Here is a 24,694-nt window from a genome sequence, read left to right as displayed (position 1 = left end):
GCCCACTCCTAAAGCCATGTATGGCTTTGCCTCATGCTCCCTAGCTAGTGTTTGGAAGGGGGGGGCTGCCAGTTCTCAGTGCCGGCTGCCAGCCTGGGTTGGTCTGAGTCAGCGTCTGTGGCCCAGTGACTCACTGCATCGGAGACCAGCACTGGATTCCAGTCCAGCCCCGTCTCCTGCAAATTCCTTCTGGTGCTAGACGCAAGCTTCCGGCTAGAGCTGGGGAGGGGGCCGTCTCTGCCCTCCCGCTGGGTCAGTCTGAGCACAGGAACAACCAGGGGACCGCTCGGATGTCCCAGGGCGTGAGCCTCTGAGAGGCAGACCTCGCTTCATCAGATACCAGCAGGAAGGGAGACTGTGGTGTCTTTACCTCCCAGGTGAACAGCGGGAGCTGCAAAAGGAGGAGCTGGGGTGCAATGCAAAAGGGAACACACTTGAGTAGGGCAGGGAGTATAATCGCCATGCGCGTTGTCCCTTTGCATCTTTCTTCGCAATGCCCCACTGGGAAAGAAGGACTCAAATCTCTGTTCTGACTTAGCTGACGAAGGGAGGTCCGACTCTCAAAAGCACATGCCCCCAAAATACAAGACGAAGGAGGGTTGGTTCTTATATGCCGCTTTGAGAGGAAAGGGAAGGCGACTGTAAGCCGCTTTGAGCCTCCTTCGGGTAGGGAAAAGCGGCATATAAGAACCAACTCTTCTTCTTCTTTTCTCTATCCGAAAGAGTCTCAAGGTAGCTTCCATTCGCCTTCCCTTTCCTCTCCCCACAACAGACACCTTGTGAGGGAGGGGAGGCTGAGAGAGCCCTGAGATTACTGCTAGGTCAGAACAGCTCTATTAGTGCCGTGGCGAGCCCAAGGTCACCCAGCTGGCTGCATGTGGGGGAGCGCAGAATCAAACCTGGCTTGCCAGATTAGAAGTCCGCACTCCTAACCACGACACCAAACTAGCTCTCAATATCCAAATATTATTGGATGAGAAGGTGCCACTGAACTCAAACCTAGCTGTTTGACTGCACATCCTTAGAACAGCTGGGGCACAGGGGGAGAGCCCCTGCTTGGCAGGAAGGTCCCAAGTTCGAGCCCCGCTTATACTGCATTTTAGGTTTTGAGGGTCTAATTCTGTATGAGGCAGTTTTGTGCCTTCCCTCTGAAGCCCTCCCCCTAGAACGAGGTGGGGGGGGGAGAGAGGACAGAGCCAGCTCCAAAGCCACCCCCCCACCTGCCCAGCCACACTCCACCCAGGGGGAAGGGTGCCCAGCCAACCTAACCCAAGCTGCCTTCTAGGTATCTTGTGAGAATAGAAGACCTTTGGCCAGGGTCATCGGCAGCCTTTTCAGGGGGTTGGATGCCTGGAAATAAGAAGAAGAGTTGGTTCTTAGATGCCGCTTTTCTCTACCCAAAGGAGTCTCAAAGCGGCTTCCAATCACCTTCCCTTCCTCTCCCCAAAACAGACACCCTGTGAGGGAGGGGAGGCTGAGAGAGCCCTGATATCACTGCTCGGTCAGAAGTTTTATCAGTGCTGTGACTATCCCAAGGTCACCCAGGTGGCAGCATGTGGGGGAGCGCAGAATCGAACCCGGCATGCCAGATTAGAAGTCCGCACTCCGAACCACGACACCAAATGACAGATTCACACCCCAAGAAGGGTCGGGGTTCCACCTTCCATCCCCAGTTACCAGAGCGGTTCCTCCACCGGCACTCCACACATGGAAATACCAAGCCTCGGCAACCACAGCAAATGAACCTCGAGGCCTGCTTCTGCATTTCGGCCCAGACCGCAAAGCAGCCGATGTGCAACTGGCCCAGTCGAGCTCCCAGACAGCGCTCCTGCGGCCTGCCAAGGACCACGGCCCCCACGCCAACGTCGACAAGCACAGGGCAAATTCGGGAAGAGAGCTGCCGGGCAGTTCAAGAGCCCTTCAGGTTGCAAGGGGACGAGGCAAAGAGTTGTTTTTTTATCCCCCCCTTTTCACTGCCCAAAGGAGTCTCAAGTTAAGTTTACGATTGCATTCCCTTCCTTTCCTCACAACAGACCCCCTCCTTGTGAGAGAGGTGGGGCTGAGAGAGCTCTGTGTGAACCACCCTATCAGGACTGCGACTAGCCCAGGGTCACCGATATGGCTCCACACAGAGGAGCGGGGAATCAAACCCGGCTTGTCAGATTAGAAGGTGCTGCTCTTCTCTACACCACACTGAACCTGTCGGAGTAGCCCTGATTCTAGCCGGGGAAGGAACACAGTCCTGAGTTTCCAAGAATCCTTTTAGTGCTTTCGGGAAGGATCTGTGGCCCATTCATAGAGCATCTCCTAAGCACACAGAGGGTCCCAGGTTCAATCCTCAGCACCTGCAGTTCAGAAGGACCAGGCACAGGGGAAGTGAAGAGACCCCGGAGAGGTATTGCCCATCTGAATATACAACACCTTAAAGGATCAGGGGTCTGATTCAGTGTAAGGAAGTTTCCCATGTCAGCAAAGGGTTGCGGCTTAGCGTACAATATTTGCTCAACAGGCAGAAGGTCCCCAGTCCAATCCCCAGCAACTTCTGTTATAAAAGGACCAGGCAGGAGGGGATGGGAAAGGCCTTGGCCTGAGACCCTGGCTCAGTGGCAGAGCCTCTCCTTGGCAGGCAGAAGGTCCCAGGTTCAATCCCCGGCATCTCCAGGTAAAAGGACCAGGCAGGAGGGGATGGGAAAGGCCTTGGCCTGAGACCCTGGCTCAGTGGCAGAGCCTCTGCTTGGCAGGCAGAAGGTCCCAGGTTCAATCCCCGGCATCTCCAGTTAAAAGGACCAGGCAGGAGGGGATGGGAAAGGCCTTGGCCTGAGACCCTGGCTCAGTGGCAGAGCCTCTCCTTGGCAGGCAGAAGGTCCCAGGTTCAATCCCCGGCATCTCCAGTTAGAAGGACCAGGCAGGAGGGGATGGGAAAGACCTTGGCCTGAGACTCTGGCCCGACACCAACTCCGTCAGTCGTCTACCTTTACTAAGAAGTGAAGCCAAGAGCCCGGAGTCAGACCCTAAGAGCAATGGGCAGCTGGACTCCAGTACCCTATGATCCAAGCAACGCCAGCCCCCTGAGAGGCTAGGCTGCCCTGCCTCCCACCAGCTGTGGGGCCATGCTGAGATCCTCACCCCCCTGGACCATTCAGGATGGGGAGGATCTGGTACCAGCTTCCCCTTAGGGCAAGAAATCATTGCTTATGATATAAATCTTTTCCTCATGGGAAAAGGTACCCAGCAACACCCCACCCCCTTCCCCAGAAGAGGGCTGCCAACCTCCAGCAGTACGATTGGCCCAGCCTCTTGGCATAGATGGGTCAGCCCAGTCTGGCCAGGGAAAGAGAGGTAGGCCCACAGAATAGCCAGAAGGCAGATATTTGGGATAACCAAGGAACCAAGCAGGGAAGGCCAGAAGACCAGTCCTTACCCCAAGAAGCAGGCCAAGACCACAAGCCACTGAGAGGCATGCCTCAAGCACACAGCCTCTGGCAAGCAAGGGAGAGACGCACCATCTCAGACATGAAGCTGCCTTGGAGTAAATCAGAATTTCTGTCCATCCAAGTCAGTATTGCCCACTCAGCTGGCAGCGGCTCTCTGTCTCAGGGCTTCTTATGACCTTCAGCCTGGTCCTTTTAACTGGAGAGGCTGGGGATTGAACCTGGGACCTTCTGCCTGCCAAACCAGGCTCTGCCACTGAGCCAGGGTCTCAGGTCAAGGTCTTCCCCATCCCCTCCTGCCTGGTCCTTTTAACTGGAGATGCCAGGGATTGAACCTGGGACCTTCTGCCTGCCGAGCAGAGGCTCTGCCACTGAGCCAGGGTCTCAGGTCCAGGTCTTTCCCTTCTCCTGCTGCTTATCTGAGGGTTTATGCCAGAGGAAGCCCATTTGGGGATGAAGTCTGCTTGCCCTATACAATTTGGGAGCTCTCCCGTCCGGTGGGTTATGGTGTTTCAATGGGCGTGAGAATTTTGCAGCTTTTATGGGGTTCTGTGTGATGATGGTGACCCACCATGACCCACTCAAGGAGAGTGGCAGGATACAAATTGAAACATAAATAAAATAAACTCGGCAAGACAGTTTGGTCCTGTGGTTAGGAGCTGCGGCCTCTAAGCTGGAGAACCCAGGTTGATTCCTCACTCCTCCTTCACGTGCTGGGTGACCCCGAGCCAGTCTCAGTTCTCTCAGAGCTCTCTCAGGCCCACCTCCCTCACAGGGTGTCTGTTGCGGGGAGAAGAAGGGAAGGCGATTGGAAGCCGTTTTGAGGCTCCTTCGGGTAGAGAAAAGCAGGATATGAGAACCAACTCTTCTTCTTAATATCAGGGCTCTCTCGGCCGCCCCTCCCTCACAGGGTCTCTGTTCCGGGGAGAGGAAGAGAGGGGTGATCATCAGCCGGTTTGAGACTCCTGTGTGGTACAAACCCCCCAGCTCCCTCCGGCTTTTGAGTTAATCTCACCTTTCCTCTCTACTCCTCCAATACAGGAAGTTCCTCAGCCTCCGGGGCAGGAGGAGAACCCATGAGGCACTTCCCATTTTTCCCAACTGGCATACAAGTGGGCGAAGGAAGCAGGCAGCCAGTTCATCGGCTTGGGATCCCGTGCGCAGAAGGGGGTTCGGGGTCGCACCTGAACAAAGCTGGAGTCCAGGGGCACCTTAAAGGCCAGCAAACTTAATTCTGGGTAGAAGCTTTCGTGGGCCGGGATGCTTGAGAGAAATCAACCCAGATTCTGCCAAGCCGTACATAGAATTGTTTAAGGGGGGGGGGGAGATTCAGATGAAGTTCTGTGCAAGATGGAAGAGAGGAAGGAGTCCCTGGATCCCAAATTTGTTGGTGGGGGGGGGGGATGCAAATCAGCACACAAACACCGGACTTCAACAGAAGGGAAACCAACGTTTGGCTACAAGCAGATAGGGTAGTCAAACTGCGACCCTCCAGATATCCATGGACTACAATTCCCATGAGCCCCTGTCAGGGGCTCCTGGGAATTGTAGTCCATGGACATCTGGAGGGCCGCAGTTTGACTACCCCTGTATAGACAAAGAGACCCTGCAGCATAGGGGTCCACAAAGGACTTCCCCTGGGGGGGGGCTACTTGGGGGGCCACTTCAACTAGACCCAGGAGGGCTCAGCCTGCCTGCCGGAGCCAAGTTTGCTCCAAGAGGGAACCGTTCCCCAACCGGGCGCCCGCGGGCCCAGCCTGGGCGCCCAGGAAGCTAACGGGCCTTTCCCCGAGCGGCGGGCGCCGAGGTGGGCGCGGCCCGGGCGGGGAGGGGACGGGAGAGGAGAGGAGGGGCCGGCGGCTGCCCGACCGCGCACGGAGGAGGCCGGGGCGAGGGAGCGCTCGCGTTCTTTCTTTCTTTCTTTCCTTTTTGTTTTGCAGACTCCAGACAAAAAAAAGAAGAGGAGAAAAAAGGACAAAAAAGGGCCTGAAATCGGAGCCGCCCCCCCCTCCTGCCCAAACCTCGGCGTCTGGCCCCGGCGCCGCCCCTCCAGGAGGCCCCGGGCGCCCACCCCCACCCCACCCCAGGCCCCCCAGGCCATGCCGCGCCCCGCAACGCCGTGCCCGAGGGCGCACCCGCACTCTCCCCGGTGCGCCTGGGCGCATTCCAGCGGTGGCGGCTGCGGAGCTCGCCCGGGCGCCTTTCGGTCGCCGCCCCCTCCCCTGCTCAAGGCCGACCCCTCTCCGGCCGGCCTGGCCAGCCTCAGTCCCCTGCCCCTTCTCCCCTCTCCCGAAGTTGCCACCTCCCGCAGGGGGAAGTCCGGGAGATGGCGGGGGGCGGCTCTTGCGGCACAGGGAGGGAGGAGGGCCGCAGAGCGTGAGTCCCGTTCCCCCACGCAGTCCCACCGCCCGAGCAGCCATTTTCCCTCCCCGCGGAGGCTTGCCAACTCCCGCCCGGGAGTCCCCCCCTTTCCCTTGACTCACCGATGGAGACGAGCTTGATGCTCTCCCGCTCGAGGAACTCGAGGGCCACCGAGACGTTCTCCAGCTGCATCTGGCGGAAGGTGGGCCGCGCGTTGTACTTGCGGCCCATCTTCTTCTGGCTGAGCACCTCGAGGAGCGCGATGAGGCGCAGGCCGTCGCCCAGGTCCGTCTGCAGGTTGCCGATGCGCTTGTGCACGCACTTGAGGTGCTCGTTGCACCAGCGCGTGAACGTGTTCTGCTGGATCTTCTTCCACGGCGCGTCCTCGGCCAGGTCCTTCTCCGTCGCCGGCATCTCGGCCGCCGCCTCGCCGCCGCCGCCCCCCGGCGTGCTGCTCCCGCTCTGGCTGCTCCCGCTGCTCCCGCCGCCAACTCCTCCTCCGCCCGCGCCGGCGGCCTGCTGCAGCCGCGCTTGGGAGGCGCTCATTATAAGGGCCGGCGGGGGAGGGACCCCGGCGGGCTGGGCTGGGCTGGGCTGGGCTGGCTGGGCTGGGCCGGCGGTTAAAGGCGCAGGAGCCTGGAGCTGCGGGGACACAAGAGAGAGAGAGGGTGAGCCCCTCCCAGGCCCCGATCCTGTCGTTCCTGCGTCTCCTGGGGAGCCCAGGAAGGGGCCCGCCTAATTAGGGAGGCCAGCCTCCAGCCGGGGCCGCGGATTCCCCCGGAATGACAGCTCGTCTCCAGGAGACAGAGAAAAGTCCCAATGGACACTTTGGAGGGGGGACTCTGTGGCCTTGGACCCCACTGAGGGTCAGGGATGCCAGCCTCCAGGTGGGGCCTGGGGATCCCCTGGAATTCCAGCTCCTCTCCAGGCTGCAGAGATCAGTTCCCCTGGAGGAAAGGGCTGCTTGGGAGGGGGGACTCTGTGGCCTTGGACCCCACTGAGGGTCAGGGATGCCAGCCTCCAGGTGGGGCCTGGGGATCCCCTGGAATTCCAGCTCCTCTCCAGACTGCAGAGATCAGTTTCCCTGGAGGAAAGGGCTGCTTGGGAGGGGGAACTCTGTGGCCTTGGACCCAACGGAGGGTCAAGGATGCCAGCCTCCAGGTGGGGCCTGGGGATCCCCTGGAATTCCAGCTCCTCTCCAGGCTGCAGAGATCAGTTCCCCTGGAGGAAAGGGCTGCTTGGGAGGGGGGACTCTGTGGCCTTGGACCCCACTGAGGGTCAGGGATGCCAGCCTCCAGGTGGGGCCTGGGGATCCCCTGGAATTCCAGCTCCTCTCCAGACTGCAGAGATCAGTTTCCCTGGAGGAAAGGGCTGCTTGGGAGGGGGAACTCTGTGGCCTTGGACCCCACTGAGGGTCAGGGATGCCAGCCTCCAGGTGGGGCCTGGGGATCCCCTGGAATTCCAGCTCCTCTCCAGACTGCAGAGATCAGTTCCCCTGGAGGAAAGGGCTGCTTGGGAGGGGGAACTCTGTGGCCTTGGACCCCACGGAGGGTCAGGGATGCCAGCCTCCAGTTGGGGCCTGGGGATCCCCTGGAATTCCAGCTCCTCTCCAGACTGCAGAGATCAGTTTCCCTGGAGGAAAGGGCTGCTTGGGAGGGGGAACTCTGTGGCCTTGGACCCCACTGAGGGTCAGGGATGCCAGCCTCCAGGTGGGGCCTGGGGATCCCCTGGAATTCCAGCTCCTCTCCAGACTGCAGAGATCAGTTTCCCTGGAGGAAAGGGCTGCTTGGGAGGGGGAACTCTGTGGCCTTGGACCCCACTGAGGGTCAGGGATGCCAGCCTCCAGGTGGGGCCTGGGGATCCCCTGGAATTCCAGCTCCTCTCCAGACTGCAGAGATCAGTTTCCCTGGAGGAAAGGGCTGCTTGGGAGGGGGAACTCTGTGGCCTTGGACCCCACTGAGGGTCAGGGATGCCAGCCTCCAGGTGGGGCCTGGGGATCCCCTGGAATTCCAGCTCCTCTCCAGACTGCAGAGATCAGTTTCCCTGGAGGAAAGGGCTGCTTGGGAGGGGGAACTCTGTGGCCTTGGACCCCACTGAGGGTCAGGGATGCCAGCCTCCAGGTGGGGCCTGGGGATCCCCTGGAATTCCAGCTCCTCTCCAGACTGCAGAGATCAGTTCCCCTGGAGGAAAGGGCTGCTTGGGAGGGGGGACTCTGTGGCCTTGGACCCCACGGAGGGTCAGGGATGCCAGCCTCCAGGTGGGGCCTGGGGATCCCCTGGAATTCCAGCTCCTCTCCAGACTGCAGAGATCAGTTTCCCTGGAGGAAAGGGCTGCTTGGGAGGGGGAACTCTGTGGCCTTGGACCCCACTGAGGGTCAGGGATGCCAGCCTCCAGGTGGGGCCTGGGGATCCCCTGGAATTCCAGCTCCTCTCCAGACTGCAGAGATCAGTTTCCCTGGAGGAAAGGGCTGCTTGGGAGGGGGGACTCTGTGGCCTTGGACCCCACTGAGGGTCAGGGATGCCAGCCTCCAGGTGGGGCCTGGGGATCCCCTGGAATTCCAGCTCCTCTCCAGACTGCAGAGATCAGTTTCCCTGGAGGAAAGGGCTGCTTGGGAGGGGGAACTCTGTGGCCTTGGACCCCACTGAGGGTCAGGGATGCCAGCCTCCAGGTGGGGCCTGGGGATCCCCTGGAATTCCAGCTCCTCTCCAGACTGCAGAGATCAGTTCCCCTGGAGGAAAGGGCTGCTTGGGAGGGGGGACTCTGTGGCCTTGGACCCCACGGAGGGTCAGGGATGCCAGCCTCCAGGTGGGGCCTGGGGATCCCCTGGAATTCCAGCTCCTCTCCAGACTGCAGAGATCAGTTTCCCTGGAGGAAAGGGCTGCTTGGGAGGGGGAACTCTGTGGCCTTGGACCCCACGGAGGGTCAGGGATGCCAGCCTCCAGGTGGGGCCTGGGGATCCCCTGGAATTCCAGCTCCTCTCCAGACTGCAGAGATCAGTTCCCCTGGAGGAAAGGGCTGCTTGGGAGGGGGGACTCTGTGGCCTTGGACCCCACTGAGGGTCAGGGATGCCAGCCTCCAGGTGGGGCCTGGGGATCCCCTGGAATTCCAGCTCCTCTCCAGACTGCAGAGATCAGTTTCCCTGGAGGAAAGGGCTGCTTGGGAGGGGGAACTCTGTGGCCTTGGACCCCACTGAGGGTCAGGGATGCCAGCCTCCAGGTGGGGCCTGGGGATCCCCTGGAATTCCAGCTCCTCTCCAGACTGCAGAGATCAGTTCCCCTGGAGGAAAGGGCTGCTTGGGAGGGGGGACTCTGTGGCCTTGGACCCCACGGAGGGTCAGGGATGCCAGCCTCCAGGTGGGGCCTGGGGATCCCCTGGAATTCCAGCTCCTCTCCAGACTTCAGGGGGGACTATGTGGCCTTGGGCCCCTCTGAGGTCCCTGTCCTCTTCGCAAATCTCCAGGAGTTTCTCAACTTGGAGCTGCCAATCTCTCCCTGCCCCGCCCCAGCTGGGGCTACCTGGCGATCGTAGGCTCCATACAGTGGGGTTACTGGGCAAAGCAGGGACCTCCCTCCCAAGCAGGGGATCTGATCTATGGTGCTCGGGGTTCAGTTGTAATTGTGGCAGTCTTCCAGCCACCACCCTCTACTCCTACTGCTCCACCGGGAGTTGGCAACCCCATAGATCAGCCCTTTTTAGATCGCTTGCCATCCGGAGGGTCAATTCTCTCTTCCCCCCCCCCCCAGCTTCAACCCCCAATTCCGGAGTAATATACTTTACTTCCGTTATTAAGGCATGAATCTCCATAAGCCCTGCAACGCCCGCGAAAAACCTTTCAGAGGAAACCCAAAGGGGCAGGAAGGAGCAAAACGGGGTTCCCAGCGAAACGGACTTCGGAGTCAGTTTTTGGGGCTGGGAGGCCGCCGCCCCGCCCTAGGGCTGGCCACAGGCCCTCAGGAGACAGCGGTTGCCGGGCAGGGGCGGCGGCGAGCTCAATGGAACCTCCATGGCACAAGGCAGTCTATCGGGTGCTGCGAGCGACCAGCGGGGGGGGGGAAGGCGTGGCTTTTGCTCCCAGCTGCTGGGCTCCCCGGAGGCGTGGGAAACTGCTGCGCCTTTGGAGGTCCCGGACTATAGATTTTGGGGGAGCGGGAACTGGATCGAGCCGGAGCTCCGGAAGTGGGGTTTTAAGCCTTTCCCATGGGGGGGGGGTGGAATCACGAGAGGAGGGGCGGCACCCTGGACCCCTTCCGAGGTGAGGCTTCGGGAGCCTGCATTCGGGCTGGCTCATTAGCGCCCCCGCAAAATAAATAAATAAAGGCTTGACACGTGTCCACGCACACGGACGTGCAAGGACACGGGTGCGCCATTCAAGTCGGGAAGCGAAAGGAAACAGAAGGGCTCCGCGAGGATCGCCCCGCCCCGCCCCGCCCGGGAAGGTGCCGCCGAGCAGGTAGGCGCACGCCTCCCAAATTCCTGCGCGATGAGGCCCCCTCGCTCCCCCCCCCCCCCCGGCCCATCCCGTCGCCCCGGGCGGTGGAAACTGTGGTCCGGGTGGGGCCCGATCTGGAGGCTTCCTGCGCAGAGGCCCGTCTCCAGTGCTGTCCTGAGGTTGCCACCTCCAGCCCGGAACATTCCGGGAGGTTTGCGGGAGGGAGATGAGGCCGGCTCTGAGGCACGCCTCCCGACCTCCGGGGGGCGCCGCTGTCCCAATGGATCCAAAGGCAATGTGGCCGCCTCTCGGCCAAGAAATATCTGGAGAGGGATTTCAGTGGGACGCAACGCCCTAGAGTCCCCCTTTCAAGTTGGCCATTTTATGCAGAGGAACTGATTTCTGTTGCCTTGTGATCCTGGGAGATCTCCAGACACCGCCTGGAGGATGGCAACTGTACAATCCCGGGCAACACAGATCTGTTTCCTTACAGAAAAACGGGGGCCTTGGAGAGTGGACCCCATGGTATCCTGCCCCACTGAGGCCCATTCCCCCCCCCCCCGCTCCCCAAATCCCGCCCGCCTCAGGCTCCATTCTCCAAATGGCCAGCTTTCCCAACCCACAGCTAGGACTGCCAGCTGTTTTCTGCAGGGGACCGGATGTCTGTCTCCAGAGAGCAATAGTCAGGCCAGAAAGACTCCTGGGCCCATCTGGAGATTGGCAACGCTCCCCCAAATGCCTCCCTCGAGGCCTGTCTCACCCTTCACCCGCAGAACAAGAAGGCAAAATAGTTCCCATGCTGAGGAGGGGGGACGACTCGCCCTGCAGACTCCATTCCGGGTCTGGGGGGAGTCCTGAGGACCCAGTTTTATCTGCAGAGTCCTCTCTTTGAATAGATATTTTTTCTCCCACCTATCATAGAATCCTAGAGTTGGAAGGGACCTTCTGGGTCATCTAGTCCAACCCCCTGCACAATGCAGGATGCTCCCACCCCTATCGCTCATCCAATATCTCACATCCTATTGCTCACCGGAGACTCCATCAGAGGAGCCGCAATCTCAAGAGGTTAGAGGGCAGAGGATTTTTTTTGGAATTTAGGCAGGGAAGCACAGGGCTGCCTTTTTAACATTTATTTACGGGAGGTACATTGAGACACCACCCACTGGGAATCATACCATAGAATTATAGAACCATAGAGTTGGAAGGGACCTCCTGGGTCATCTAGTCCAACCCCCTTCACCATTCAGGACACTCACAACCCTATCGCTCACCCACTGTAACCTGCCACGCCCTTGAATATTCACAGAATCAGAAGGGTAGAAAATGCAGATACCACCGGGAGGAAATTTCAGCGTCTCGTTTCCAATCTCCGAATTATAATTGGTCAACGAAATTGATCGCAAAGGGAGAGTCCAGCGTGATATTTGCAGAATCTGGAATTCATTCACAGGTTTCCTACGGCTCCCTTCGCCCCCCTAAACTCACACCCAATGGAACAAAGCCTTGGAATTTCTCAGCCATGGCAGGTGTTCACCATCTTGGCCCAACCTGGGACGCTCCATTCAATCCAGACAGGAGCGAGTTTGAATCTGCCAGTGAATGACTGCAGTTATTTTCCTGGTGAGACCTGAATTTAGCAGCCTCTGATGGGAAGAGCCGGGTTTGATTCCCGGCTCTTGCTCCACGTGCAACCAGCTGCGTGACCTTAGGCCAGACCCCGAGAGCTCTCTCAGCCCCACCTCCCTCCCAGGGTGTCCCTTGTGGGGAGAAGAAGGGAAGGTGATTATAAGCCACTTGGGGACTCCTTTGGGCAGGAAAAAGCAGGGTACAAATCACCTTCTTTTCTTACCCAACACTTCCTGCATTTCATAGCTGCTTCGCCCTGCCGGAGATCGGAATGAATCTCCTTATGAGGGGCTACGCTTTGAATCTGAAGATGAGGGGCTGTCTGGTCCCCCAGATGATGGAACGCAATTCTGATACTGCGAATGGAACATGCCTGCTTCAGCGGACCCCGCTCCGAAAGAGGAAAATGCACCAGCTCTGCTTTTGGGTGGGGCAGCTGGGAAAGACCTTGGCCTGAGACCCTGGCTCAGTGGCAGAGCCTCTGCTTGGCAGGCAAAAGGTCCCAGGTTCAATCCCCGGCATCTCCAGTTAAAGGACCAGGCAGGAGGGGATGGGAAAGACCTTGGCCTGAGACCCTGGCTCAGTGGCAGAGCCTCTGCTTGGCAGGCAAAAGGTCCCAGGTTCAATCCCCGGCATCTCCAGTTAAAGGACCAGGCAGGAGGGGATGGGAAAGACCTTGGCCTGAGACCCTGGCTCAGTGGCAGACCCTCTGCTTGGCCTGCAGAAGGTCCCAGGTTCAATCCCCAGCATCTCCAGTTAGAAGGACCAGGCAGGAGGGGATGGGGAAGACCTTGACCTGAGACCCTGGCTCAGTGGTAGAGCCTGTGCTTGGCCTGCAGAAGGTCCCTAGTTCAATCCCCGGCATCTCCAATTAGAAGGACCAGGCAGGAGGGGATGGGAAAGCCCTTGGCCTGAGACCCTGGCTCAATGGCAGAGCCTCTGCTTGGCAGGCAGAAGGTCCCAGGTTCAATCCCCGGCATCTCCAATTAGAAGGACCAGGCAGGAGGGGATGGGAAAGCCCTTGGCCTGAGACCCTGGCTCAATGGCAGAGCCTCTGCTTGGCATGCAGAAGGTCCCAGGTTCAATCCCCGGTATCTCCAGTTAAAAGGACCAGGCAGGAGGGGATGGGAAAGACCTTGGCCTGAGACCCTGGCTCAATGGCAGAGCCTCTGCTTGGCAGGCAGAAGGTCCCAGGTTCAATCCCCGGCATCTCCAGTTAAAAGGACCAGGCAGGAGGTGATGGGAAAGCCCTTGGCCTGAGACCCTGGCTCAATGGCAGAGCCTCTGCTTGACAGGCAGAAGGTCCCAGGTTCAATCCCCGGCATCTCCAGTTAGAAGGACCAGGCAGGAGGGGATGGGAAAGCCCTTGGCCTGAGACCCTGGCTCAATGGCAGAGCCTCTGCTTGGCATGCAGAAGGTCCCAGGTTCAATCCCCGGCATCTCCAGTTAAAAGGACCAGGCAGGAGGGGATGGGAAAGCCCTTGGCCTGAGACCCTGGCTCAATGGCAGAGCCTCTGCTTGGCAGGCAGAAGGTCCCAGGTTCAATCCCCGGCATCTCCAGTTAGAAGGACCAGGCAGGAGGGGATGGGAAAGCCCTTGGCCTGAGACCCTGGCTCAATGGCAGAGCCTCTGCTTGGCAGGCAGAAGGTCCCAGGTTCAATCCCCGGCATCTCCAGTTAGAAGGACCAGGCAGGAGGGGATGGGAAAGCCCTTGGCCTGAGACCCTGGCTCAGTGGCAGAGCCTCTGCTTGGCAGGCAGAAGGTCCCAGGTTCAATCCCCGGCATCTCCAGTTAGAAGGACCAGGCAGGAGGGGATGGGAAAGCCCTTGGCCTGAGACCCTGGCTCAGTGGCAGAGCCTCTGCTTGGCAGGCAAAAGCTCCCAGGTTCAATCCCCAGCAGCATCTCCAGTGAAAAGGACCAGTCAGGAGGGGATGGGGAAGACCTTGACCTGAGACCCAGGCTCAGTGGCAGAGCCTCTGCTTGGCCTGCAGAAGGTCCCTAGTTCAATCCCCGGCATCTCCAGTTAAAAGGACCAGGCAGGAGGGGATGGGAAAGCCCTTGGCCTGAGACCCTGGCTCAATGGCAGAGCCTCTGCTTGACAGGCAGAAGGTCCCAGGTTCAATCCCCGGCATCTCCAGTTAGAAGGACCAGGCAGGAGGGGATGGGAAAGCCCTTGGCCTGAGACCCTGGCTCAATGGCAGAGCCTCTGCTTGGCATGCAGAAGGTCCCAGGTTCAATCCCCGGCATCTCCAGTTAAAAGGACCAGGCAGGAGGGGATGGGAAAGCCCTTGGCCTGAGACCCTGGCTCAATGGCAGAGCCTCTGCTTGGCAGGCAGAAGGTCCCAGGTTCAATCCCCGGCATCTCCAGTTAGAAGGACCAGGCAGGAGGGGATGGGAAAGCCCTTGGCCTGAGACCCTGGCTCAATGGCAGAGCCTCTGCTTGGCAGGCAGAAGGTCCCAGGTTCAATCCCCGGCATCTCCAGTTAGAAGGACCAGGCAGGAGGGGATGGGAAAGCCCTTGGCCTGAGACCCTGGCTCAATGGCAGAGCCTCTGCTTGGCAGGCAGAAGGTCCCAGGTTCAATCCCCGGCATCTCCAGTTAGAAGGACCAGGCAGGAGGGGATGGGAAAGCCCTTGGCCTGAGACCCTGGCTCAGTGGCAGAGCCTCTGCTTGGCCTGCAGAAGGTCCCTAGTTCAATCCCCGTCACCTCCAATTAGAAGGACCAGGCAGGAGGGGATGATACCTGGAGAGCAGCTGCCAGCCTGGGCAGCCAACTCTGACCTTGGTCTAAGCCAGGATAAGGCAGCTTCATATGTTCGTCCATACAGAGTAAGCTGTTGGTATCCTGCCCCTTGTTCTCTGTGTCCCTCACGTGGCCATGATTCAGCACCCTTGCGGTGGTCCACCATCTGTGGCAGAAACACCAGACCCCACCCAAACTTCCTGCAAAGAGTTTTGAAACTTCTCGCTGTTCGTCACCTCCTGGGCACCCCACCCTGGGACTTCCCCTGTCTCAGAAGAGCGAGAAAGGGCCAAGGCGGGCTGGAGTGGGGGTGATGATTGCAAGAAGCAAACGGATCCGATCCTTGCTGGGGTGTTCAGAAGCAGCACCCTCTGCCCTTTGGGCCTCTTCCTGGCAGCTGGAGCGGGAGCTTGCTGGAGTCACACAGTGATGGCTGGTGAGGGACTCTGAGATGCCTTCCTGGTATTTTAAGAAACGGAGAAGTGTGCAAATGAAATGCATTGTCACTTATTGGCTAGCCTGGCCCTGTCTTCAGTTTTTTACTTTGGCTGTACGTGAGTTCCCAACTCTGGGTTCGGAAATTCTGGAGATTTGGGGGTGGAGCCAGGGGTCTGAGGAGGGGTCCAGGGCCACAGAGTCCCCCTCCCAAGCAGCCCTTTCCTCCAGGGGAACTGAGCTCTGCAGTCTGGAGAGGAGCTGGAATTCCAGGGGATCCCCAGGCCCCACCTGGAGGCTGGCATCCCTGACCCTCAGTGGGGTCCAAGGCCACAGAGTCCCCCCCTCCCAAGCAGCCCTTTCCTCCAGGGGAACTGATCTCTGCAGTCTGGAGAGGAGCTGGAATTCCGGGGGATCCCCAGGCCCCACCTGGAGGCTGGCATCCCTGACCCTCAGTGGGGTCCAAGGCCACAGAGTCCCCCCTCCCAAGCAGCCCTTTCCTCCAGGGGAACTGATCTCTGCAGCCTGGAGAGTTGGAATTCCAGGGGATCCCCAGGCCCCACCTGGAGGCTGGCATCCCTGACCCTCCGTGGGGTCCAAGGCCACAGAGTCCCCCCTCCCAAACAGCCCTTTCCTCCAGGGGAACTGATCTCTGCAGTCTGGAGAGGAGCTGGAATTCCAGGGGATCCCCAGGCCCCACCTGGAGGCTGGCATCACTGACCCTCAGTAGGGTACAAGGCCCCCACTTCCTTCCTCTCCCCTCCCTGCTCTTTTCTGCAACAGGGGAAATAACAGGCTGCAGGATTCTTCTAGGACTGCTGGTCTAGAAGTCTTGCAAATGTCACATGAATGAATCATCTCCTTCATTGACGTCCCTTGCACCCACCCCCACCCAGAAAATGGGATTAACTTCAGGTGGGGAAAAGAATGCTAGCGTGCCCCCTGCTGGACGAATTAATAATTACAATCACTTTGGGATCTGAGGCTCAAAAACTACTCGCAGAGCTATCAATGCCCTGCCAAGAAGAAGAGCTGTTTCTACTTTGATTTTCATTACCCGAAGGTGTCCTGGAGCAGCTTACAAACCCCTGTCTCTTCCTCTCCCCACAATAGAAAGCCTGGGAGGTAAGTGTCATAGAATCATGGAATAATAGAATTTGAAGGGGCCTCATGGGCCATCTAGTCCAACCCCCTGCACTATGCAGGACACTCACATCCCAATCGCTCATCTACTGTCACCTGCCACCCCCTTGAACCTTCACAGAATCAGCCTCTCCGTCGGAAAGCTATCTAGCCTCTGCTTAAAAATTTCCAAAGATGGAGAGCTCTGAAAGAACTGATCTGCGAGTACAGCTCTGCGAGAACCAGGACGGGTCCAAGTTCATCCAGCTGGCTCCATACGGGGAAGGCTTGGGGAATACAACCCCATTCTCCAGATTAGAAGCTGCTGCTCTTTAACCACTACACCACGCTGCCTTTCAAGAACACTGAGTCACAGGCATTGATTTTTTTTTTTAACCTCAAAAGACCCTGCCCCTTATTGCAGAGACTTTAGACTTCCACAGGACACTTCCTCAGCTGTCTTTTTGTCAGTTACGCCGGCCCAGCAAATAGGGAAATTAGGTTGAGGCAACCAGAACAGAAGCTGACTAAGATGAAGGTCAATTGTCCTGAAGGTCATCAAGTCATAGAATCATAGAGTTGGAAGGGGCCACACAGGCCATCCAGTCCAACCCCCTGCTCAACGCAGGATCAGCCCTAAGCACCCTAAAGCATCCAAGAAAAGTGTGTATCCAACCTTTGCTTGAAGACTGCCAGTGAGGGGGAGCTCACCACCTCCTTAGGCAGCCTATTCCACTGCTGAACTACTCTGACGGTGAAAGTCGCAGCTGATGAAGAGCAGAGGTGTCCAACGCGGTGCCCGAGAGCGCCATGGCCAGCTCCTTACCTGCAGCCCACCAAGTGTTTTCAGGGAGTGGGCGGGGCTCTTGCCCAGCACAGGTTCTGATTGGCCACTGAGCATCAGATTGGTTGCGCGGCAGCTTTTGCCTCCCTGTCGGCTCAGCCTCTTCCTTCTCCGGCCCCGGGGAGCATTTAAATGACTCCTCGCCTGATGTGTTGGGACTTTCCGTGCCACCTCTTTGGTGATGGAGCCCACCAGGGGACCCCAGGGGGCCAAGGCTGGGGACCTCCGTGGTGAGGTTTCCTTGCCCGGGGTTGCTATTCAGAGGCAGGCCACGGCACACAACCTCTGCTCGCCATCTGCTCCAACCCCCCTGCGGTGTAGTCCGCTGCAGCTTTGGCCTGACCCGGATCGTCCCAGCGAGCCCGATCTTGCCAGCGTTTGGAATCCAGGCTGGGTCCGTCCTGGTGACTACCTGGATTGGACACGGCCAAGGACGTCCGGGGTGGTTGCTCGCAGAGGAAGGTAGCGTCCAGCCACCTCTGTTCCCCTCTTGTCCTGTGCTGGATAACCCAGGCTAGCCACATCATAACGGCTCTCGGAAGCTACGCAGGGTTAGCACATGGACGGGAGGCCAGCTGGGAAGACCAGGTTGCTACGCAGAGGTAGGCCACGGCAATCCTCTCTGCTTGTCTCCTGCGCCAGAAACACAATGGCATCATCCAGCCCGCTTTAGCACCACTGGGAACGAGGTGGGCGTTTTTTGCTGCACCGAATGGGTGTTTGGAAAGGAAGGAAGCCGCTGTCAGCCAGCCATCGTGGGCACCTGGCTGTGGCGGAAAGGAGGAAGTGCCAACCCAGGCTGGGTTTCCCCCTCTCCCATCTGGCACTGAAATGCCTGCGGGGCCGGAACTGGCTACTTCCTAGGGAGGCCCAGGCCAGGGACCCTCGGGAAGCAGGTACGGCTTTCTCTGCATTCCCCTTGCCTTGGGAAGGCATGCTGGAATATCTTTGCCATCTTCCAGGTGGGGCCTGGGGATCCCCTGGAATTCAAGCTCCTCTCCAGACTGCAGAGTTAAAGAGCGGCAACCTCAAATCTGGAGAACTGGGTTTGATTCCCCGCCCCTCCTCCCCACACAGCTGGGTGGCCCCTGCCTAGTCACTGTTTTCTCAGAGCGGTTCTCTCAGAGCTCTCTCACCCCCACCTACCTCACAGGGTGTCCGTTGTAGGGAGAGGAAGGGGGTTGTGAGCTGCTTTGGAACTTGGGTGGTGAAAGTTTGGATATAAGAAACCCAGCTTCTTCACTGCAATTCAGAGATTGACTGCCTCTGGCCAAGGAGGTTCCTTTTCAGGCACTGTAGCCAGGAGCCGCAATGGACCTATCCTCCCTGAAATCTGGGAGTCTTGGAGCGCCACAATACAGTCCCCCCGAGAAAAACAATGCACCTCGTTGATTGCTCAGAATGGCCAAGGAGTCTCCTGTCCCTATAGATTCTTTTACCCCTTCCCTTCTGGGCCTGGTGACCTTCCGGACTTCTAGCTGATTCCCAGCCAACAGAGATCCCGTCCCCTGGATAACATGGCTGCTTTGGTGGGTGTGCTCTAAAGCCAGGGGTAGTCAACCTGTGGTCCTCCAGATGTCCATGGACTACAATCCCCATGAGCCCCTGCCAGCGTTTGCTGGCAGGGGCTCATGGGGATTGTAGTCCATGGACATCTGGAGGACCACAGGTTGACCACCCCTGCTCTAAGGCATTATACCCCCTGAGGCCCTTCCCCTTATCTAGCCATCCCTAGAATTCACTCCCAAGCCTCCAGGAATTGCCCAAACCTGGAGTTGGCAAGCCGCTTTTGGGGGCTAGCAGAAGCTGCAAGGTCCTATCAGTAGGTGGCGCTCCTCCCCCTCCTCCTCCCGCCTCCTCCCTCCTTCCGCCCGGTCCTTCCAGCCCAGGGACCTCTGCTTCATATTTTCCCCATATTTGGAGAGCTTCATTTCTTTGGGTTTTTAAAATAACCAGGCCGACCCTCCCCAGAGCCATGGGGGGATGGGAAGAGGGATGGGAAGCCGGTCAGGATGGAGAGGCATCCACCAAGGCCCTGGGGTGGGGGTTCGCAGGGAGGGGCAACCTCGCTGGGTTGAGCATTGGGAGAGGGGTGGAGGTTGGGGGGGGGCGGAACAAAGGGTAGTGGGCTAGACTGGGGAGGGGGGCGGAAACTCGACTCCTTGTTCTCGATGCCCGGGAGATACCTACCAGTCTGGCACGTTTTCATTCTCCCCCACCCACCCCAAATGAACTCCTTTCTCCTTCCCCATGTCATTCACACAACAGCCCTGCAAGGTAGATGAGGGAGAGACAGAATGTGTCTGGCCCAAGGTTACCCAGTGTGTTTCAATGGCGGAGTAAGGATTCGAACCCGGGTCTTCCAGATCCTCGACGCTCTAACCATTACACCATGCTGCCATTCTCTCCCCCCCCCCCGCCCCATAAATACAGGAGGAGAGAGAATCTTTTCTTCTCCCCAATGGGGACTCGGGTTACCTTATAACTTTCCCCCAATTCTACATTTTCTTAATTTCACAACAACCCTGTAAGGAGCTTAGGCTCAGAGAAAATGTGATTTGCTCAGTCACTAGGCAAGCTTCCCAGGCAGAGGGCTGATTCGAATACAGGACTGCCAGATCTTAGGCTGATGCTCTGATTATCCACGGTACAAGGAAAGGAAGAACGGCTGTGAGTTACGAGGGAAGCCCTATCAGACCCTGGAAGAGTTCTCAGGAAAGATGGGGAAGCTGGTTGTTCATGAGGGTTAGGGTGGCTCTGTGGCAAAGCCTCTCAGCATGCAGAAGGTCCCAGGTTCAATCCCCGGCATCTCCAGTTAAAAGGACCAGGCAGGAGGGGATGGGAAAGGCCTTGACCTGAGACCCTGGCTCAGTGGCAGAGCCTCTGCTTGGCAGGCAGAAGGTCCCAGGTTCAATCCCTGGCATCTCCAGTTAGAAGGACCAGGCAGGAGGGGATGGGTAAGACCTTGGCCTGAGACCCTGGCTCAGTGGCAGAACCTCTGCTTGGCAGGCAGAAGGTCCCAGGTTCAATCCCCAGTGGCATCTCCAGTTAGAAGGACCAGGCAGGAGGGGATGGGGAAGACCTTGGCCTGAGACACTGGCTCAGGGGCAGAGCCTCTGCTTGGCCTGCAGAAGGTCCCAGGTTCAATCCCCGGCATCTCCAGTTAGAAGGACCAGGCAGGAGGGGATGGGAAAGACCTTGGCCTGAGACCCTGGCTCAGTGGCAGAGCCTCTGCTTGGCAGGCAGAAGGTCCCAGGTTCAATCCCCGGCATCTCCAGTTAGAAGGACCAGGCAGGAGGGGATGGGGAAGACCTTGGCCTGAGACCCAAGGTCCCATTCAGGTGAAGACAGTCATGTCATGGGTAGGGCAGAGGAATGAACAGGGAGTCTCCCCCAAGGGACTCCCAAAGCAGTCCATCCCCTCAGTGAGGAGAGTTATGGCTGACAGGACACACTCAGAAAACATCACCAAGAGAACTGGTCCCTGGCCAGCGTTTGCCAAACATTGGCAGGTGACATCAGCCAGCCCATTTCATACCAACGCGTGGAGACATCTCCGGGGCATTTAGGGCCTGCGTTTCTCCTCAAAGCGTTTCTCAAAGGCCCACACAAGGGAACCCTTAACTTACTCTCCTCCTCTGCGCAAGTGTTCTAATGCAGGGGTAGTCAACCTGTGGTCCTCCAGATGTCCATGGACTACAATTCCCATGAGCCCCTGCCAGCGTTTGCTGGCAGGGGCTCATGGGAATTGTAGTCCATGGACATCTGGAGGACCACAGGTTGACTACCCCTGTTATGTTCTGAAACATTTGCACCCATCCAGCACAAAACCACGCCCAAGCCACCCTGGCCTGGCTTGGTGGTCACCCAACTAGGTGCTACCTGACTGGGCTTACCTGGTTCAGGTTCCGAGGCCACTGGGCCAGCTTAGAGCAGAGGCAAGCAGAGGTGGCTTGCGCTGGGGCTGCCCCTGCCTAGCAACCCCGGACAGGCTTGGCGGTCTCCCCTCCGAGGAGCAATCCTAATTAGCCTCACGAAATCTGACAGGTTCAGGCCACCCTGGTCCTTCCAGCTCTGGGCTTCGTTCGCTCCGACGTCATTCCTCCAGGGTAGCCAGAACAATGCGCTGGTCACGCCATGCGCCTTTCAAGACTGGACACGCAAAGGGGATTCGGGGATGGGTGGCGCGTTCCACCGCATTTCTGAGCATGCATGCCACCAGCCCGCACTGAAAGGAAAGCGCTCGGGCGGAGAAAATAAACCCTCTTTCATGGCCACGACCTGCTGCCGTAAGGACAGCGGAACAGGAGCCATCTGCTTGCCGCTGACGCTAGGCGCATGGTGTGCCGCTGATGCTTGCCGCTAATTCATCTGGAGGCAGCTCTCCCATGCAGGAAGCCAGTGGGCCAGGGTGGAATTGGAAGGCACCCTTCCTAGTTGAGCGGTCAGCTGTCTGATCGAGACCAGAGTTCGAATCCCGGCTCGTGATGGGAAGGGATCAAAAGTCCTGGAACTCCCTGGGTGGATTTTAAAGTTAAATCTCTCTCTCTCTCTCTCTCTCTCTCTCTCTCTCTCTCTCTCTCTCTCTCCTTGAGTGACTACTTTGAAGCATTATGATGAGAGCCATGGAGGGGGGGGGGGGATGAGAAGAACTTCCCGTAATGTATGATGAAACCTTTCAAGGGTATTCAGGGATGAAAATAACTTCATGTGCATACTTTCCCATCCCGGTCGCCATGTTATGGTTCTTCTCACACTGTCCCTCACAGGCTGAGCAGTCTGGCATGATGACAAGCGCATGCATGCCCTGGCAATACAGAAGGAATAGCTCAGGAAGCGACGCACATCGTGCCATGTAATTGCGCATAGAGTGCGCACTCCTCAAATTGCTTATGGCTAGGGCTCCTGTGAACAAGCTCAAACCGCACGCTTGCGCCTGCTTTGGGGAGCGGTTGTGGAACAGTCTGTAGACCGCAGCCCACCCACGGAGGGGAGGCATCTCTGGACCCATGCGCCCAGAGGTTCTGGGGCACCCAATGTCACCACAACCCACCAGAGCTGCGCAAAAACACAGCGAGGGTGGGTCCTACCCTTCTGAGCAGCCATTCCCCCCACCTCGGTCACTTGGAGAGGAGCAGTAATGCTCGATGATCTCCAGGCCACACCTGGAAGCTGGCAACCTGACCAGGAACCCCGGAAGAGGTCCATTTTTAGTCATGCTCTGGCAGTCCCCAAAGGGCGGAGCCTTCCTTCCGCATGGCAGGGCGCTGCAGGTGTGAGCATTTAGCCCTAGGACTGCAGGGACAGGGATGAGGGGTCACCCGCCCAATCAGGCCTGGGTTCGAATCCCGGATCGTGCTTGCTGTTGGCTAGGAGACTTGTCACTCTTTCTCTCTCCATGAAAGCAACCTCGCAGGGTTGTTGTGAGGCTAACATAGAGGGGAACTGAGAATGCATGGAAGACTGGGCACAGTAGGGGGGAGCCCTCGCCTGCCAGAGGAGCTCTCAAGCCTCCTGGGTGCTGCTGGCCCCCTGCCTCTCCCCAAGGACCCCTCCTTTTCAGGGTTGCCAACCACCCGGAGGAGCCGGGACATCTTCCAGAATCACAACTCACCTCCGAGATCAGCCCCCCCCCCAAAAAACAGCAGCTTTGGAGGAGGAGGAGGGGCTCTGGGGAGTCACGTCCCTGGTGAAAATTAGGGGGGGGGGCGGACTCTCTAGCATTATCCTCCACGGAGATTCCCAGACCTCATCATCTCCAGGAAGTGCCTGGCCTGAAGTTGGCAACCGGATCCTCTTCGCTCCCCGTCCCTGGTCCCTCTCTTCCCGCTTGGCTCCCCCCACCTACGCGCACCCCCCTCCCCTTCCTGAGCGGCTGGTTTCCCTTCTCGCCCCCTTCCCTCCGCGGAAGCCCCCTGTCCGACCCATCCCCATCCCCGGCTCGTCCCGTCCGCGCAGCCTTCCCTGCTGCACCCCCCCCCTCCCTCCCTCTGCCTTCCCTCCGCGGTCCTCGGCCGGCTGCCGGGCTCCCCCTGCTCCCCCTGCCTCCTCCGCCTGCGCCCGGGCTCACCTCTCCTGCGGGACGGGCGGGCGGGCGAGCTGCGGAGCGCTGGGACGGGACGGGATGGTGCGTCTCGGGCCGCAGCTGGGCACGGACTGGCCGGGCGGCGGGGGGCGGCGGCGGGAGGACACCGGGCGGGCGGGCGGCGGAGCACGCCTTAATTGGTAAAGAGCGGCGCCGAGGGGAAGGAGCGGGGGGGGGGGGGACGGTGGCAACGGGGGGGAGGGGCCAGGCGCCGCCGGGATGAGCTCAGCGCCCGCGCACCCCGGGGTAGAGCCCCCTGCACCACCCCCACCCTCCCATCCACCCCCCGGCCAGCTCGGCCCTAGGCCCGGAGTATGGAGAGGGGACGGGAGGAGCCGGTAGGGGGCCCTTGACCCTCCAGGGGGCGCCAGCGGCAAAGGGGGGTCCCCCTCCCCTCTTTCCTTGTTGACCTTATTGGGACCCCCCCCCACTTTCTCCCCATGGGGGGACCCAAAACTTTCCTGATTCTCACCACAATCACCCTGCAAGGTTGGTGAGGCTAAGAGACCCCCCCCCAAAAAAAGCGGAGATTCGAACCTGTGCCTCCTCGATCTTAGACTGGCCCGGTCAACAGGACACCATGTGGGCTCAATTGCAGGTATTATGGCGTTGACAGCCGACAGCCTCTTCTCCGTTGTTATCCGCACGCCGACACTGCAAGGTAGGCGAGGCTGAGAGTGTGTGATGGGCCCGAGGCCACCCAGTAAGGATTCATGGCAGGATTTGAACCTGGATCTCCCAAACCCAATGGGGAAGTGTCCAGCCTCTCGGGGGGTCTTCGGGCGGAGCCTGGAGGCTTCCCCATGAGCAGGACTGGAGCAAAGGTCACTCTGCACCTGCTTGTGGCTGAACGACTGGGAGAGGGGACAAGGCCAGGATGCCATCTCCCAGCTGGAGTTGCCAGGTGGGATCTGGAGATCTGGACCAATGGCTATTCCAGAAAACAGAGGTCAGTCTCCCCTTGAGAAAAATGGCTGCGCTGGACACCAGGCTTTAAGGCACCGAGGCATGTCCTGGAGAACATCTGCCTGCTTTGTCTCCCAAATAGGCTGGGAGGGGGTCCTTGGATTTCCCACCCCCCCCGAAAAGGGACCTCTTGGGTCTATCTGGACTTCTTTCCCTGCTGATGGCTACAGGCCTTCAGACCACCAGGAGGTCATATGAGCTGGCATCCCTGACCCTCAGTGGGGTCCACTGCCACAGAGTCCCCCTCCCAAGCAGCCCTTTTCTCCAGGGGAACTGATCTCTGCAGTCTGGAGAGGAGCTGGAATTCCAGGGGATCCCCAGGCCCCACCTGGAGGCTGGCATCCCTGACCCTCAGTGGGGCCCAAAGCCACAGAGTCCCCCCTCCCAAGCAGCCCTTTCCTCCAGGGGAACTGATCTCTGCAGCCTGGAGAGGAGCTGGAATTCCAGGGAATCCCCAGGCCCCACCTGGAGGCTGGCATCCCTGACCCTCAGTGGGGTCCAAGGCCACAGAATCCCCCTCCCAAGCAGCCCTTTCCTCCAGGGGAACTGATCTCTGCAGTCTGGAGAGGAGCTGGAATCCGGGGGATCCCCAGGCCCCACCTGGAGGCTGGCATCCCTGACCCTCAGTGGGGTCCAAGGCCCCAGAGTCCC

At 59.0% G+C, this 24,694-nt stretch overlaps 1 protein-coding gene across 5 annotated transcripts in view; it reads right to left on the bottom strand.

Moving 5' to 3' along the window:
• Positions 1–23,204, bottom strand: part of FLNA (filamin A) — a 99,530-nt gene extending 76,326 nt beyond the window's left edge. For all 5 annotated transcript variants that reach the window (XM_077329674.1, XM_077329677.1, XM_077329675.1 and 2 more), the window contains exons 1-2: positions 23,063–23,204; positions 5,915–6,434 (exon numbers count right to left, since the gene is read on the bottom strand). In XM_077329674.1, the coding sequence (XP_077185789.1) occupies positions 5,915–6,338 (424 nt within the window). In that variant the 5' untranslated portion in view covers positions 6,339–6,434; positions 23,063–23,204. The remainder of the gene's footprint in view (positions 1–5,914; positions 6,435–23,062) is intronic.
• Between the last annotated feature and the right edge of the window lie 1,490 nt (positions 23,205–24,694).

The sequence above is a fragment of the Paroedura picta genome, chromosome 3 (genome assembly GCF_049243985.1).
Source record: "Paroedura picta isolate Pp20150507F chromosome 3, Ppicta_v3.0, whole genome shotgun sequence".
Taxonomy (NCBI): Eukaryota; Metazoa; Chordata; class Lepidosauria; order Squamata; family Gekkonidae; genus Paroedura; species Paroedura picta.
The sequence above is the reverse complement of the archived record's forward strand: the minus strand, read 5'-3'. Positions and strand labels throughout refer to the sequence as shown.